The 17391-nt window shown below is 45.5% G+C and overlaps 2 protein-coding genes across 4 annotated transcripts in view; one reads left to right on the top strand and one right to left on the bottom strand.

Moving 5' to 3' along the window:
- RBKS (ribokinase) overlaps positions 1–7399 on the top strand; it is a 69959-nt gene extending 62560 nt beyond the window's left edge. The window contains exon 8 of the mRNA XM_074863513.1: positions 6129–7399. Within this exon, the coding sequence (XP_074719614.1) occupies positions 6129–6302 (174 nt within the window). The 3' untranslated portion in view covers positions 6303–7399. The remainder of the gene's footprint in view (positions 1–6128) is intronic.
- MRPL33 (mitochondrial ribosomal protein L33) lies at positions 7323–14642 on the bottom strand. Of its 3 annotated transcripts, none has more exons than XM_074863514.1 (4): positions 14523–14642; positions 13095–13113; positions 9816–9922; positions 7323–7637 (listed from the first exon to the last, which is right to left on the bottom strand). In XM_074863514.1, the coding sequence occupies exons 1-4, from the start codon at positions 14542–14544 to the stop codon at positions 7588–7590; spliced, it is 198 nt and encodes a 65-aa protein (XP_074719615.1). In that variant the 5' UTR covers positions 14545–14642; the 3' UTR covers positions 7323–7587. The 3 variants fall into 3 exon arrangements, with proteins under 3 accessions (XP_074719615.1, XP_074719618.1, XP_074719617.1); XM_074863517.1 differs by lacking the exon at positions 14523–14642 and adding an exon at positions 13645–13740; XM_074863516.1 differs by lacking the exon at positions 13095–13113 and having other exon boundaries at positions 9816–9941; positions 14523–14641.
- Positions 14643–17391: the final 2749 nt, after the last annotated feature.

Below are 17391 nucleotides of genomic sequence, written 5' to 3'. Positions count from 1 at the left end.
GTGTTTCTAACCTCTTTCTCCTTTGCATTGGACTCGCTGTCATGTGGTAATACAGCAGCTTGCTGATCTGGGTGGAAACTAATGTTTCTTGGTCAGTGTTGGCTGGCTTAGTCTTCAGACGGATCAAAGAACTGATCTGCCTCGCTGCTTGGCCACACGAGTGCTAGATCTGATGTAGGGGAGGGCGTGGGAATGTGAGACAAGGATAAAAACATGAGTGGGGACTGAGCCTTTCAGCAATAACATACCCATGGATTGGCTTAAGCCTATTATGAAACTGCAGTCTGAATCACTGGAATTAAGAGTGCACTGTCAACCTACAGGGAATGCAAATTAAAATGTGTTAGCTTACACCTCCCGCCGTTGTTAAACAGCGCCTGAATATAGCTATTCTGCATGTGGCTGGGAGGAAGGAGCCTATGGTGGGGCAGCAGCGTGTGACTTGGTCTGGAGCGTGCAGACCACATCAGACAGCATCGGTGTGTGTTTGGGAAGGCAGAGGGGAAGAAGAAAGGAACAGACAAGCACCACTACCATGGATTCTCTCTAAATATTTTCTTTTGGCTTAGGATAACATGTTCTAGCTTGTCTTCATGACAAGACTACAGAACCACTCAGTTACCAGAGCACAGATTAAGCACAGTAATGCAGTTGTGGATCCAGACCCTAAAGGTCTGGGGCACAGTGTTATCTTCGAGCCAGGTAGCTTTGCAGTGCCGTCTAGTCTGCACCTAAAGCCTAACTTAGACCTAAAAAGGTGAGCCCTGCTATTTGTTTCAAGTTCATTTGGTTTTTATTGCAAAATTTGGTAGTTCCATGCTAAGGACTTTTTATCATTTTGTTCTGGCTCAAAACTTCATGCATAGATATAGGAATAACTGCGCTTTGTAATTTTCAAATATTTCAGGTTTTAGGGGTTTGTGACCACAGGTCTTCTCCTGTAAGCACAGCCATGCAGAGCCCCACCAGTATCTGTGGGGTGCCCTACAAAGACGGCAATCCTTCCACACAGGACCAGCAAGCCCAGACACCATGGGAATTGTCACCCTTGTTAGGCCTTGAGCTTAGGAAGTAGTTTGAAGATAATCAAACTAGTTTAATTTGAGGAGAGCTGCAAGAGAGTGGGGTTAGTTTAATTTAAAGACTGTCTTTATTCAAACTGCTAAAACATCACTCCAGGGAAACATATGAAGAAAAATGGGGGGAAGAATATTAAACACCCCCCAAAATAAAAGTATTGCACAGGCAAATAAATGCATAAGTCAAAGAAACAACCAGTAACATTTCCAGAAATAAACCATTCTCCATCACATAGAGGATAAACACGGGCTGTTTAAGGGAGAATGAAATCGTAAAAAAAAAAGACACACACACAAAAAAAAGGCTGTATAACTGATTCAACCACTGTTACCAAGGGATATTTTACTCCCTGAGCATTTCGGCTGAAATTATCTCTTAGCTGAGATATAGACCCTCTTGGCACAAGAGTGTCTGAATATATCCTGAAGGCTGGAAATGTTTCCCCAGTTCCACTAGTAACCTTTCATAAAAGCACCTTTCATCAAAGCACAACCCAGGGATTCTTGTAGGGAGCCATAGGCTTTCCCCACTTATGAGGAATGGATAGTGAGTGTCTTCACTGATAGATATTTTTGTGTTACGTGGGGCTAATTTGTAGTTCGGGTACAGCGTAGGCAGGGGTACAGCAAGGAGTGCTGAGCAGATGTGACACAGAGCGATAACATCCTTAGCATAATCCAGTATCACACGGTTATAGAGTGCTATAAATACAACAGGAATTCTCCAGGGCCCAGTTCCTTCCAACAGAGTTGGGCATCTCTGCATTGCCATGCATTTAGCCTGCACTAAATCAGTGTAATCCTCAGGCTTTGTTCCGTTGTGCACTGCTGTGAATGCTCCTAGGAGACTATAAGCATCATTGCAAGCAATATCGTTGATTCTACATTATAATGCGGTTTTTGACAGCTTTTGGAGTGATGTTTTGATTTATTCACTAAATGAAGGATTGATCATTACAGGCATGCCTAATGTTCCTCTTGTACTGCTATACAACACATAATTCCTTTTAGGACTTGGTAACATGCTCTTACAGTGTATTTAATGCAATGAATCCATGTAGTACACAGAGCGTACATGGACTGTGGCTTCTTGAAAGATCACCCAAGGAGAGTTTTCTGAGGTTCAGTAACAACGTCAGGCTTCAGGAGCCAGAGCCCCATCCTGTTCTTACATGGATGCCATTACTCTTGCCCAAGAGGACAGGCTGGGAGGGCGAAGGCTGAGCAAGAGGTTTGCCCTGCAACAAGGCAGTGCAACTGCTGCGTTTGGCCTCTTGACCTCCAAATTTTTTTGGTGAGCAAGTCATCTTATTGTATAAGTGAAACGCATCCTATTATTCTACGCATGATTGATTGAAAAATGCTTTACTTGCTGGAAAGACCGTTGAACAATATAGTTTCCACTTACAAAGCACTTTCCTTAAAAAGCTTCTCAGGGCAGCATCGTATAAAAATAGTTATACTAAAGTTGTGAACCAGCTTCTGACAAATCAGGACTAACAAAAGCTAAGGTATAAATAGAAGTGTTTTCGTGGGTTTTCTCTTCTCTAGAGGCACAGAATCTCAATCAATGCTGGATTGTAACAAACAAAAATGCCCTTTTCCAGACACACAGGAAAACAAGGACCTTCCAGACTAGTGGCACAGAATATAAATAGGTTTTCAAAACTGCTTCACAACCATAAAACTTAGCCAAAACCATAACATAAGCATTTTAGAACTAGCCACACCATATCAGACAAATTTTTTGATCCAATTCTTTATTTTATTTCATACAAACTAGCATCTCCTGCTTTAGAGAAAGGTTGAACAAGTTATGTTTTTATAATTATGGAATGATTTGTCTCCAGGCACTCAAGGATATGAGGATTATCTCAGAGTCTGCAATGTATTAGGATTCCTGGAAGGCAAATGCTGAAGAATGTAATATTACATATTGTATGTTTATATTTTGTCAGTGGGCAGAATAAATGCACCTCGCTGGTCATTTTCAAAATTCATTATTTTTGCAAAGTAGGTTTTGGGGTTTTTTACTTATAGCAGGTTTTGAAACAGCTAAATGTAAAGCTAGTATTTGCTAATCCAGAGTTTGGATAATCTTGATTTTGCTCTAAGCCTCTTCCTTCTTCTGCTCTGTACTGACCTTTTCTGAATCCACCAAACCCAATGCAGTCTAATCCACAGTACTGAAGGGGGAAGGTCTGTTTCTGTAGGCTCAGAATAGTTCTTACTGCAGCTAACCTTGCAGCTGAATCAGTTCTGCTATCACTCTTTAAGTCATGTTTGACCAGTTATGTCCGCACAGACCAGAAGCAAGGTTGAACAGGTTATCTACATAATCAGTCTGATACGTGCCACTGTTATCAGTGTAGTAGCTCCTATATTGAAAACCACCCCCCCCCCCCCCCCCCCAAGACATTTACTTACCAACAACTGCATTTATGATACCCTGGGGGTCTGTAGGAGAGATACTGGCTGCTTCGGTCAATGTATAGGAAGTAAGGATTTCAGCAAAAGTTTACTGGCATCAAATCCTTCTGTATATTCTCCAGTCATCCCATAATCTTTTCTCTTGCAAAAAAATACTAGGGAACCTTTTTCCATTCTGCATGGAAGTCTGCTGTTCACCCCCTTTTCCACCTTTGTAGTCATTTAACATAGTTCAGCCTCACCAAAAGGGAGATCTGCAGCCGTCCACAACCTCAGACCATCACTCACAAGGGAGAGGCACAGTAAAGTTGAAGGGAGAACTTACTTTCCATCTCATCGTCATCCCAACTAAGACAGGGGTCATGTGCAGTTAGTCTTTTTTTGCTCTAATAGCAAACAGTGCAGCAATTATTTGAAGCAGTATTTAGTTACCTCCATTTAAAAAAATGATCAAAATGATGGTATTCCGCTCCATGCTGCTGCCGGGTAATAATTTATGCTGTTTGACACCAGATAGTCTGAGTATTCCTCATTAAAATAGTATTTGGCCACTTCCACTACCCCGTGATCACTGTATGAGAAATACTTGATGTAAAAATGACAAGTTCTTCCTGCTAGAGCTATAGCATAAGAGATCTGTATGCTGAAATTCTACTTTTGTCTGTAACAGCAGCACCAAAATAGCTTTAATAATGAATCATCCACCGATTAGATTATAAACTCTGAGATGGGCTGGAGATTTTTGTATTATGCCTCAGACAAAGGACACTGGCAATGCTTAACTAGCAGTCACCTGCTCCTGCTCCACCTGCCATTGTGGGAGCGCTCTGGAAACCAGAAGAGAAACAAAGGCCCAACAGAAATAATTGATAAAAAACTTCACCTGCCCCTCATGTTCAGGAATACAGAACTGTTGAAACAGGTGCTGCTACAGCTGCATGCTGGGGTCCAATGTCGCTTATTAACTTGTAATTTGCCAGGCAATACTCTCTCTTGTACCCCGCGGTGAAGGTGATGGAAGACAGCGTCCAGGCTAAGCAAGAGTTAAGCAGGGAGTTTCCTGACTGGGCACGCCACTGCAAACAGCTGCTGTGGAAGGGCTGGGCAAGGAGAAGGGCACAGCGTGGACGCCCCTGACCTGCACTCACCCCCTTTAGGGTTCCTCTGCAGTCCCCACGCTGCTCTGCACTGTCAGCTGCTTGTAACATTACGAACAGATTTCTGTGGAAGTGGTATTTTTTTGCTGGAATGATATTACATGCAGCTGATTTTAGGGTAAGCAGGAGCTTAACACTGAGAACCACTAGAACTCAAAATTGGAAAATTACTTCCTAGCTTTAACTTCCAGTTAGAAACTTTGCTCAACTATCTTAACTAACTTTTTCCAGGCCCTTTGCTCTTGTCCCATGACTCTTGGGGCCTATTTATTACAACTACAGAGGCAAAACCCCTCAGGGGAGATAGTCCATATGCTGGTTCTTGAATTAAGTAAGATATTACCAGTGTGTCTTTTAGTGGTATAAAAGTATGATTTTAAAAAGGGGACCTTACAACCATTTTCACGATACCAACAAGAATTGCTATCAGTCTAGCCTTAGAAATAAAGCCAGTTTTACAGGAGGATGAGGGAAGGGACACTGTGGAATGAAATTATCAAATCCAGTTTAAAATGATTCATTTTGCCAGTTGCTGGAGACACTACAGAGCACTGAACACCACAAAACAAGTTATTGTTAAAAAGCATTCGGGAATCAAACAGTTGTCAGTCCCTGTGGATCAGAGCAGAACTAGTAGTATCTGGGCGAGAGGGTCCGAGCGAGCCGGGGCACGGCCGGCACCCGCAGGGGGAAGGCAGGCGTACTCTGGGCAAGGTGTGCTCCCTGCTTGCCGAGGGCTTCTGCGGGGCGGGTGGCGCGTCGGGCAGCTCTCGTGGGAGACACGGCCTGGGGACAGGTAGCTGAAGAGGGCCACAGCTGCCAGAGCTCCAGGCAAATGTCACTGTCCTCCACCACCATGGTCAAACTGAGCATAGGTGGCAAAGCCTGCCCCAGGAATAAGTGGTTTATGTGATAGACACATGGAGCTTTGCAGTGGGACCTTTTCAATGAGCAACAGCTAAGTTCTGGAGGCATCAAAACATATCATTCTGCAACTAGGAATTTACAGACGGCACAGGCCACACGGCTTATTGTTTTTTCTCCTTTTCTCTGTCCCTTCTACCACTGCCCTTTATGAAAAACAGAAGTTAAATGAGAGAAAAGTAGCTTTAATGAAACATTCAGGTTGAGAAATCAAACTCAGACACTCCAACAACAGGAAGTTTCAAAGCAGTGTTTATAACAGCATGTTGCTGACCTGCAGCATACTTGCTTTTCTTTTTCTTTAAGTTTAAACCATATTATAGTGCGTGCCTTGATTCAACAGCTCGGCACAAAGATAGTATCGTGGCTTTGGTTTAACATGGCAGAATTTCTAGGCATAGAAAAGTGAATTGAACTCAACTCCTGAACAATTTCCCGACTCCTGCAATCAGCGCTGCAACTTTTGTCTTTCCAGTAAATGCATCTGAATTGTTTCCCTGTGCAAATACACTTAAACTTGTTTGTTATTTTATTCTAGGGAGCTGGAGACAGTTTTGTGGGAGCGCTGGCCTTCTACCTGGCTTGCTATCCCAAGCTACCCATGGAGGAAATGATCAGGAAGTCTAACTGTGTTGCATCAGTGAGCGTCCAGGCATCAGGGACACAATCTTCATATCCTTTCAGGAAGGACTTGCCTCAGGACCTTTTCTAATTGACATTGTCTAGCTCAGTGTACTGATTTTATCTTATCCCAGACAGCATTATTCTCCTGACTGCACCGAGGTTCTCCTTTACTGACTGAAAACACGAGGAAAGTCTCTTTGCTCCTTATTTGAGAAATCCTATTAGTTCCTGTTCTACAAGTTAGATGGTGAGGGTGGCAGCTCTTTCAGACACAGCACAGCAGGTCTCTCTGGCCCCACACACCACCCCTGGGCTCGTGGCCGTCCCCCACAATGCACTCGACTGAAATACACCGAGTTTACAGCGGAATGTCTGGAGGGTAGTGGCCTCCTGGTAGGATTTTTACTTGATTTTATCAGAACTTCCGATGTGCACTGCCAGCACCTGGAGCAGAGCGTTAGCTTAGAGACTGCAACTTCAGTCCTCAGCTGCAAAGACCAAGGCTGGCATTTGGCTTGTAACAAAGCAGCACACCTCGAGCCCCGGCCGGGCCCTCTGCTCCCTCCTGCCGCAGACGCGGGTTGCAGCGCTGCCCTCTGCCAGACTGTGGAAGGTGCTCGAATGGGAAAGAGGACGAGAGTGATACCAAGGTAAACTTTGAAAAACGTTTCTAGCCATATTGCTCTAAACATTGGTGAGCTGCTTGAAGAAGAAAAACTTTCAAAAACATCAGGGAACTACATTGGCTAGCTACTTTCCCCATGCTTGACAAAAATCCAGGAGTGAAAAATCCATCCTATTTACCTGCCCTCTTATAGAATACAGCCCTCTTAGCCGTGGTCATAGCTCATCCAAAAGCTCGTCTTACTTCACCAGGTTCCCCTTGCTTCTTCCTTTCCTAGGAAGGAGCTGGTGCAACACTACCCCTCCAAGGAATGACACCAATGCGTGGTCACTACTGTTGAATCTGTGGCTGGTAGGTTAGAAAAACTTGCAATCCTGCCATTGAATTCCTGCTGTGGAAAATGTTAATTTTTATTGCCTTATAAAACAATAGTTCCTTTGAAGATTACAGCCTCTTTCACAATGGAAAACACAGACAATGGGATTTGCTATTTAATTTTTTTTTAATTGAGTACTGTAAAAATAACTCAAAAGATAAATAAATGTTACTGTGATGATCTATGCCCAGACATTAAGAATTTTCTCTCTCTACATTGTTTTATTCACAATGGCCTTCAAATCACAGGAGACGGTGATCCCAGTTCATTTCCTCTCTTTTCAGCCCATGTTGCTCGATTTCTGAATCAGTGTTCACCCCGTCCTCCCCCCAAACCGTCCTCTCTCATGCATAAATCAAGTCCAGTCATTGTTCACATAGAGCGGATTTTTTTCTTCTCCGTGAAGAGGACACGTTGTTTTGCTATAGGGAAAAAAAGAATCTGTTAAGAAGCCTGAAGTGTTAAGATGCAATTCAACAAGCCTACATCCCTCTCTCCTGGCTGCCTTTGCTGCTTATATGAGTGTGGAGCAACTGACTGGCACAGCGTTGCTGTTAACCAGCTCTGAAGGAGTTTAGAAGTGCTTTCACTTTACCACACGTAATTTTTAGTTCCTAAGAGGTCCATTTTACCTCTGTGAAAATAAGTATCAGGATCTGAGTGGCTGAAAACGTTCAACAGCTGCTCTGTGTGACTATTCTGAGTCACAGCTGCTCGATGTAGGGACAAAAATAGATTCTTACTGCTTTCTACTACTCAACTTCAGAGCCCAAACAACTACAGATGATGAGCTGGATCCAGTCGCTCTCACAGACTGACTGAACTGACGGCTCTCTCGAGGAGGCACAAACTGACCCTGCCTCCAACGCTCTGCAGATGTTAGCAAAGTCAGTTCAGCTACAGGTTAAGCATAGCCATTACTAAAAAAAAAAACCAAAAAACAAACCAAACCAACTTAAAAATAAAGCTTTACAATGCCATTTGAAAAGCACCGCTGTTCTGATTGAACTTCATTACATGAATTCCTTTGAAAGCTACGCAAGAGCAATACACACAATAACAGAATCTCTGCTTCCACAAGAAAGTTTCGCTTTAAGAAATACTGCAACTTAGTAACACATTCTGTTGCTGCAGTTAGGAGGTAGTGAAACTTGGGCACTACTGCCACTACTTCGCTAAAAAGCTTCATTCTGTGGAGGTCCCAGGTTTTTGAGAAGTACAAAACATAAGGTGAAAATGCATGCCAAGTGAAAATGCTTCCTAACATATTCCTGATGTGAGTTGGTATCTAGACTCAAATTTACTTCCCTTCACACATGCAGCACTTTCTCACATCAATTTCTCACTTGTGTTCTACTACAGGCTACAAAGATCAGAGCTTTTTTTCTTAATTACTTCCAATTTCGTACTTCAACAACCTACTACATGTTCTGCAACAGAAGTGCTACTTAGCCTGAGCTCTCCAATCTCTTCACATTTCCTACAAGTTGCGAAGCTTCTGGAGGATCACTCTGCACAATGTTTCGATGCAGTAGTTGAAACTTTTCTTACTCAAGAAAATAATCCCAGTGATCTCCAATTCCCCTTCTGTATGGAATTCAGGAGAGCCACAACCTCTGGTTGTGCTTTGTTGAGAGCACACTGCTTCTCTGGTGGTTTCTCTCACCTGCCATAAAGCTCCTGTACTGTTAGATCTGAGTATGAAAAGGTTAGTCCTCTAACAAAAACAGAATTATAAGAAAAAATAAGCCTGAACCACGTAACTACTGGCCACGTATTATGTTACCTACTTAGAGCTGCTTAATACATTTCTTTATAGATTTAAATAAGCCTCTTCTACGTTAACTCTGCCATGCCATTTCTAGCATGGTCTGATTTAAATTCCAAGTTTACCCAAATTAAGCTTTTTAACGTTAAATTAAACATTTTAAGGTTAACTGCAGACTGGTTCCTCGCCCGGAAACTTGAGCTCTTAGTCACCTTTCAAAAAGCTTGGTGAGCAAAAGGGAGCTTGGCAAGTGCTATAACCCCCCAACAAATCAGATTCTTAAACTGAGAAAATCTGCAAGGACCAGAGGAACATAGAAGAACCCACAAACTGTCATCTGGAGAGCGGTATCATTTGTGAAGGAGGACAAACTCGCGTTTACTTCTTTAAAAGAGAAAGTCCATTTTGTAAGCAATGGTTAAAATTCATTGTCTAGAGCACCCATGGCAGCTTAACAGAACATTTCTATTGATGCAACTTCATGGCTGCTTGTTGGAGGTAGCACAGTCTAGCAAACCACACAAAGAAACGGAATGAAAGAACTCCTGTGTCACTTTGCTTTGCCACTGACGTGTGGCATGGCTGTCATCAAATACCGATGTGTCGGGTAAGTCATTACTTTGTTTCACTGCCACAATCTGTAAAATGAGGGCAACGTTTACTTCCCACTGGAATGTCATGAAGAACAGCAACTGTACAGTCATCTGAGTATGAAACGTGTTATGACATACTCTGCTTAGATGGGAAAAATCCTGTTATATTCAAATCTTTTACCCCACACAGTCAAGAGAAGTTTATACAAAGCAGGCTGACTTCTTCCCCCAGCTCTTACCAATGGGATCATATCTCAGCAGGACCAGTTTTTCCTGCAGTCGGAGTCTCCTGACGTTGAAGCCATAGCCTGTCTCAGCCGCACTTTTCATCCTCACCAGAACGTATCTAAAGTCACAAGAAACGTCTCTGTGTCAGTGTATAGGCACATGGCAATGGCCCACCACATGTCTGCCAGGGCACAGTCAAACGGACAGGCTTTTAGCATAAACAATTTGGCACAATCACATGAGATACTTCATCGCAACTTGATGGATGTTCTGGATGGGAGTGTCAATACTATACGCTAAACTTACAACAAGGAGCCCACTATAAACCATAAGCTCCAGCACTGAGCTTAAGTAACTCCTGAACAGAATACAAGGCCAGAGAGAAGTAGCTCCTCCACAAAACAGTGAGGGGGAAGGAAGAAAAACAGGAAAGAAAGAAAGAAAGAGGAAAAAAAAAAATCAGCATACAGTTGAGTCACTATGGCTTAAAAGATAATGGCAAGAGAGGAAGGATGATGTTCGGGCTGTAGATAAGCCAGTATCACAGACTATCACTTCCACATGCAGAGAGGAACCCGAGCAGATAGGATGGAACAAGAGGCACGCAAAAGGAGAAGCAGGGCCCCTTGGCACCATCCATCCCCCCAGAGACACAGGGCTCAATGTTAACCCGGCCACGGGAACCCCCTCCCCACTGGAGGCTCTCAGTTTGTGTGACGGGCTGGCAGCAGCTGCGGTGCCCCTGGGAGCAGGGAAAGCCAGGAGAGGGAGGAAGCCGCCCCCGTGGCCCCCAGCCTGGAAGCACGCCGAGATGCGCGCAACTTCCCAGACACAGGGCATCTCCTGAAGTTTCAAAAGAAAGGTCAAACCCTTTAACCAGTCCATAAATTATGTCTTTCTCTTCCATTACAATAAAGAGATGGATGCATCTCTGCACGTGGGCATTCAATTCATTTTACTGGATTTTCCTGCTTCTAATACAAAAATGGTCTGTCTTGAAGAGACATCCATTCTTCCCCATTGGCACAGCTCTGACCAGTGCACTTCCCTGAGCTCTCCTTTTCAGCTTTGCAATCTCATTTACTGTCGAGTTCAAAATAAACAGAAAAACACTGGATTCCTGCAGACCAACTGACCAAGCACAGTCTAGCGATTATCCCCAATTATTGTCCTCTCCTGTACACTACTGCAGGTGGGATGTGTAGCACCAGTAACCGCACAGACTCCTTCCCCTAGACCTCACCCACTTCCTCAAAGCTTCTGGGCAGTTTCCCCTTTCTGGGGGAATCAGTGGTATCAGTATGACCAGGCCTTGAAATTCTTGTGCACCACGTATTTGAGGCCAAGCCCCTTCTGAACAGTACACCTTGTTCACCAAACTTGCTGCCTGGTGAAGAAATGTGACTAGGAGCAGAGGCAGAAAAGAACAGGGGAAAGCTACTGGGACATGGGGAGAAAACCCAAGGGGAGCACAGAAGGATAAATAATATAAGGAGATAACATATTCCCCGTGTACATATACACATATAAGGAGATACATATGAGAGAGAGATCGAGGTGCTGGAGCGAGTGCAGAGGAGGACAACGAAGCTGGTGAAGGACCTGGAGAATAAATCTTATGAGGAGTGATTGAAGGAGCTGGGACTGTTCAGTTTGAGGAAGAGAAAGCAAAGGGGAGACCTCATCACTCTCTACAACTACCGAAAGGACATTGTAGAGAGGTTGGTGCTGGTCTCTTCTCACAGGTAATTAGTGATAGAACAAGAGGGAATGGCTTTAAACTGCAACACGGGAGGTTTAGACTGGACATTAGGAAAAAATTTTTCACAGAAAGAGTGGTCAGACAGTGGAATAGGCTGCCCAGGGAGGTGATAGAGTCACCATCCCTGGATGTGTTTAAGGGTCGTTTAGATGAGATGCTGGGGGATATGGTGTAGGGGAGAACTTTGTAGAGTAGGGCTGATGGTTGGACTCGATGATCCCAAGGGTCTTTTCCAACCTGAATGATTCTGTGATTCTATGATATTCCTGAAGTATATTTGGGACTATACAGAGAACAGAGAAAGGAACATCAGGAAATAATGAAAAGGAGAGGGGGGGCAGAAATAATAAATCACTATATTAACATTAGCAACACCATTTTTAAAAGCTACTTTTTCACCTCGTGAAAACATCCTGCTTTGCTGTTCGTTTCTGCAAACAGATAACAGTAGAATGCTGAGATGTCAGACTGCTCTTCCCTGCCAGGCACATACTTGGGAACCACTTAATCTTAATTTCAAACCCTGACAATTGTACAGAAATCCTGTAACAGAAGAATGCCTTCAAACCCAGAAGGTGATTGGTACTGGCTCTGCTGGGGGCTGATTTTAAGAAAGAAAAAAAAAAAAGAAAAAAAAATCAGAAAGTGTACCAAAGGCCTTAGTTCCCAAGGTTGTGCAGTGCCAAATGTAATACACTTGCACTGAATACAGTTGCTGAGAATCAGAAGACAGGAATGTATTCACATAAATACATCTATTGGTTTAGCCCCTTGCATTCATCTAGCTAATTTTCTTACAAATCGCATTCTGGATTTAAGTCATTCTCTCCAGATGATCTTGTCTCCTTGCATCCACACTGTAAGACTACTGGTGTGCTAAAAGTATATATTGCTTCCTTTCCAACCCTTAAAACACATCAGCTTTATTTACAGGTCAAAGGACTGTGACTAAGTTTCTTCCAGAGCCCAGAACGTATCTCCTGAGCTGAACTACAGAGCAAATCAAGATGCCCAGAGCACTGACTGCGCCCCATCCGCTCCTCACGTATCAACACAAACATGCTACAACTGGGAAGCACTCTACACCCTGCCTATGAGAAAGGTTCACGGCACCTGCCTAAAGGCCCATGCTGTACCTCGGCTTGCCCTCCTCAGCTAAAAAAGTATGAAAGGTAAACAAGAGGAAGATTATGTGGATAATTTATAGCCTCTCTTTAATCACAAAGCACAGAGGCATGCTTCCCCTGCGCTGAGACCTTTGGATATTACAGCTGAGCTCAACGCGACAGCCCATAGGGCAACACCTGCCTTTGCTACAATTTTAGAACCTCAGGGATTTTTCACACCATTTGTACTTACCTGTGAAGAGACACACATGCAGAAGGACAGAGAGGCTGCAGCTAGAACTCAAGGACTGCAATTTTCTGTTATATTAAAAAATTCTAGAGAAGCTTAACATTTTGTAAAGTCACTTAAAGATACAGGGTAGCAGCAGAAATCAGAAACTAGTGAGGAAAATATCACTTACTTCGATTTGCTCTTGGCCACTGTTTTTTGAAGCATGAAGAAGAGGAAAAAAAAGAAGAAACAGTTATAATTTTATCTTGTTTCCTTTATGTGCAAGATATCAAGTTTTCCACTGCCTGCCTCTGCAATAGCCCTAGATACATTGTGCAAAGAGATTTATTGTCACAATGCCCCTCGTCCTTCCATCTACATGCTCCCAGTTGCCTGCTCGTTTTTCCATCATGCCGCCTTTATAAGTGTCTGTGCAAACACAGCACCTAGTGCACAGATTGCACTTGCTGCAGCCTCCAGATGTTTTCAATATAAAGCTTCAGTGCTGAATATGAATTCACCAGATGAATACACAGTTAAGGCAGGTATGAACTAACCCTGCGGGCGAAAACAGCAGCCTCGCTCTCCCCTACTTGCTTATGCCCACCCCCACTCCGATTCCTCCCATAGTGCCAACACAAAGGTTTGCAGGGCCATAGGATAAACGAGGCCAGGGAGCTGTTCTCAGATGAGACTAACCATCTTACAAGGCTGGTTTTAGGTCCCCCGATCTAACCTACCATATAGCATGAAATGGGCAGAACTATTTTCTTCTCTCAGCTCAGTGAATTTGAAATAATCATAAATCTACAGCATAAATGAAAAAAAAAAACACCAAAATTTTTAAAATTGTTCATCTATAACCTGTCCATGCAATTCTTGTTTAGGCCATCGTGAGCTTCTGACCAATCTCCTCTTGCATCATTACTTCACCACACCCCAAGCTTATCCAGATACCGCAAACAGCACATTTCTCACCTCATACTTTCCCCACCACCATCTGACTCCCTCCAGAGACTTCCCATTTTTCCACTCAAGAGCTGAAGCTCCTTCACCTCACTTCTGAGGGCTCACAAGTTTCGCTTCCCTCAGGTTCCCCACCTCAGCCCCTATCCCAGGGGCCGAGCGCTCTGCCAGCAGCACTGCTCACAAACACCCCCTTGGCCTCTCCCACGGGCCCTGCTCTTCTGCCCCACAGAAGCCGCCCTCCCTGGGCGACAGCCCCGTCCCTCCCCGGGGTTACGGAGCCCCAGCCGGCTCCATCTCCTCAGGGGAACGGGGGCGGTGGCAGGTGGGCGGACGGGCAGCCCCGCCGACCCGAGGGCAGGGGACCGGCCGCCTCCCGCCCCGGCCTCGCGCCCTCCAACGGCCGCTCCCTCCCCACCCCCACACGGGCACGAGGCGGCGCGGGGTACGCCGGGAAAGACCGTCCCGGGGCGGCGCGCTGCCTGCCGGGAGGCGCAGGCCCCGCGGCCACAGGAGGTGAAGGGCAGGTCACGCCACTGCCCAGGCCCCCGCCCGCCTCCAAGGCCGGGCCCGCGCCTGCCACCGCCCCCCGCCCCGCCCCGCCCCGCCCCGCCCCGCCCCGCTCCGCTCCGCTCCTCCCTGCACCACTCACACGCCACCACCGTGAGAAACATAACGCCGGTGCCCGCAGAACCGCCCCGGCGAGCCCCCTCCCCCGCCGCCGCCGCCACTTCCGGGTTGCCCGCCAGAAGCGCTTCCGGGGCGCAGGGGGCGTGGCCGTTCCCTTCCCGCCTGGCGGGGCGCGCTCGGGCTCCGGCCCCGCCCCCTGCGCGCGCGGGGCGTGGCTGGTGTGTGGGCGGGGCGCGGCGACCGTTAACGGCTGCCGGGGGCGGGGTAGTGGCACCGGGGAGGGCTCAGGGTGGGAGCTCGGTGGCTGAGGCCAGCTGGTGGGAAGAGCTGCCTGTGTTCTCCCGAGTGCCGGGGGCCTGGTGCCGGTGCTCTCCACGGGGGCCGAGGCCCGCCCGCGGCCGGCTCCGACAGCCCCCGTGGGCGTGAGGAGGGGCCCGCGCCCCCTGACCGGTAGCGGGTCTGGGTCCTGCGCCACAGCAGCCTCATCCTTCGGCGCACCGGCTAGCGTCTGCCTGCCTGTGTTCCCTTCTGTAGGAAAAAGGGGGTACTGCTATGTGTCAAGGGTCCCCGGGGCATGCAGCAACAAAACCTGTCAGCAGTTATGAGATGATGGGCAAAAGCAGTGGGCAGGGGGGCTCGAGGGGAGCACCAGAGCAAGTTTTCATGTTTTTCTGACCAGTTGGATAATGAGCTGTAAATTCTTACCATCTACAGAATTCACAGAAGCCTCTGGCTTGCTTCTCCTCCCTCTCCCACCAATTAGGTAAACTGTTAATGATGGAATTCAAGTCCTTGAATATTTAGCAATTACTAAGGCAATCAAAATGTCAGCTTGACATATTTAGATGGAAAGCAAGACTTCGAATGTGTAATAACATGCAGTTAATTTGATATTCTACGGCATGAAAACAAATGGCTGACCCTGTAAAAGACTGAAGCAAGATGACATCTCAAGGAAAGCAGTGCTGCTCGTGTCAAGTGTTCACTTGATATGTTGTTCCTTGTTTCAATTCAATTATTTCCAAATATATCCTCTTAATGATACAACATTTCAATCTTTACTATTTGGCCTTCAGAAGTATAAATCTAGTAGTTACATAATCTGCCCATGAATATCAGAGTGAGAACTTGAAAACATTCAGGATGATAAAATGTGAGTGCTGTAAGACTTCTTCTCTTTGATCTGCGTTACTGCCTCAGTCAGAGCACAGACTGAAATGGAATGGGATTGCCAACCTCCTGACTTCACTGCCAGGAATATAAATCAACATTAAAGATGATTTTTAAATGAAATAGCAAGTTAAACATTTGTACAAACACATCATCAAATAGAGGTTATACTGCCTCTTTTTAAACCTCTTGCCTGCTGGCAAAAAGAAAACTGTTCCAGTGACATTTTCTCTGCTCTGCTGTGACAGGGCTGCATAAATATAGACACCGTGGATTAGAATAGACTTCAGCAGTCTTCGACTTCCTTTCTAGCAGCCTCTTCTGCAGACAGTTTTCCATAGCTATGGGTGAAAAACAGGGAGTCTAAAACTGGTATGTATGGCAAGGTGGTGACAGTATAGTACGTCCCTGATGGCAGTAGTCATAGCTAACCTTGGGAAAAGGCATCCTGGCTGGAGGAAGGGAGAGAGAGGCAGGATTTCTGACCCCGACGCCGATACAGATTTGCTGTGTGGGCTAGGATAAGTCATGTACTTTGAGATCTTCTATGGCATGTGCAATGCAAATGCAGATTTTTCCTTCAACTTTGCCTAGAGAAAGCAGGGAGTGTGATGAACTGTAATGCCAGCCTAGATAATTCTGATGCTTGCTTAAAGAGAAGTCACTCGTGTCTCCAGCGGAGAAGCTGCTGGTGCCAAACTGATCAGTGTCACTCAGAATCAAACACAGGGTGGGTTTTAATTCAGCTAGAAAAACAACAATTTGTCACGTTATAATCAGACTGATTCTTTCCATTTTTATGCTTTATATTCTGGGCTAAGCCCTCTTTTACCTCCAGGAAGAAAGGAGATGGCTGCTCCTTGCCAAGAAAGTGTGGTCAGGTTGCTGGCACACGCTGGGCAGGCAAGGGGCTTGTGTCCAAGGTTGGCAGGGGTGACGCTTCTTCAAGCACACACGGCACTTCAAGTCAGTCATCACTTGAAAAAGTCACAGGAAAGGAGAGAGGGGCAGCAGGTGAAATGTCTGCAAGGTAAATATCCTCTTGGTGCTATATTTTCTACATGAGTTATTGTCAATTAACGCATACAAAAACCCAGTGCTGGAAACAAGAGAATAACACTCTGAAGCCTGGGAAAAGCTCCACATGTCCTTCCTGGTTTCCCACAAAAAAAACAGCAAACAGCAAACTAAGCCAAAAAATGCACACAGCTCGGTGGACATAGTTTTAAAACTGCCAGGCTATTCTCTCTTCTTGCTTTCCCTTTCTCCGTGTGTTACAACTTAGCAGGGTCCTTGCTGTCCGCAGTGTTAAACAAACACTCACGGGCACTATTGTGCAAATCACTCATCCCAGATAACAGATGGATTTTTACATTCTTTCTGCATATCTGCATCCATTATCCCAAGAGGGCCCAGAAGAAAGTGGGCATTAGCTTAATGCAGCTCTGAAAGAGGAACTGTCCAGGTCAGGAGAGCGGGAACGATGGAAAGAGCCATTTCAATTGCTAAATCACTTTGAGCCAGTGACCAAATCCATTTCAGCTGCTGGCCTGTTTGAAGTGAGCTGGTGACGGCCTTTAGCCCAGTTCTTAGGGGTGTCCATGGCACAGTATCAATTTATTTGCTGGCAACCTTGACAGAAAAGGCAGAAAAGCGATGGGCTTGGACGGTTCCCTTCTTACCTCCGGAGCTTAGTCCCCCCAGATCAGATACGGGGCACT

Source organism: Strix uralensis, chromosome 3, assembly GCF_047716275.1.
Source record: "Strix uralensis isolate ZFMK-TIS-50842 chromosome 3, bStrUra1, whole genome shotgun sequence".
Taxonomy (NCBI): Eukaryota; Metazoa; Chordata; class Aves; order Strigiformes; family Strigidae; genus Strix; species Strix uralensis.
The sequence above is the reverse complement of the archived record's forward strand: the minus strand, read 5'-3'. Positions and strand labels throughout refer to the sequence as shown.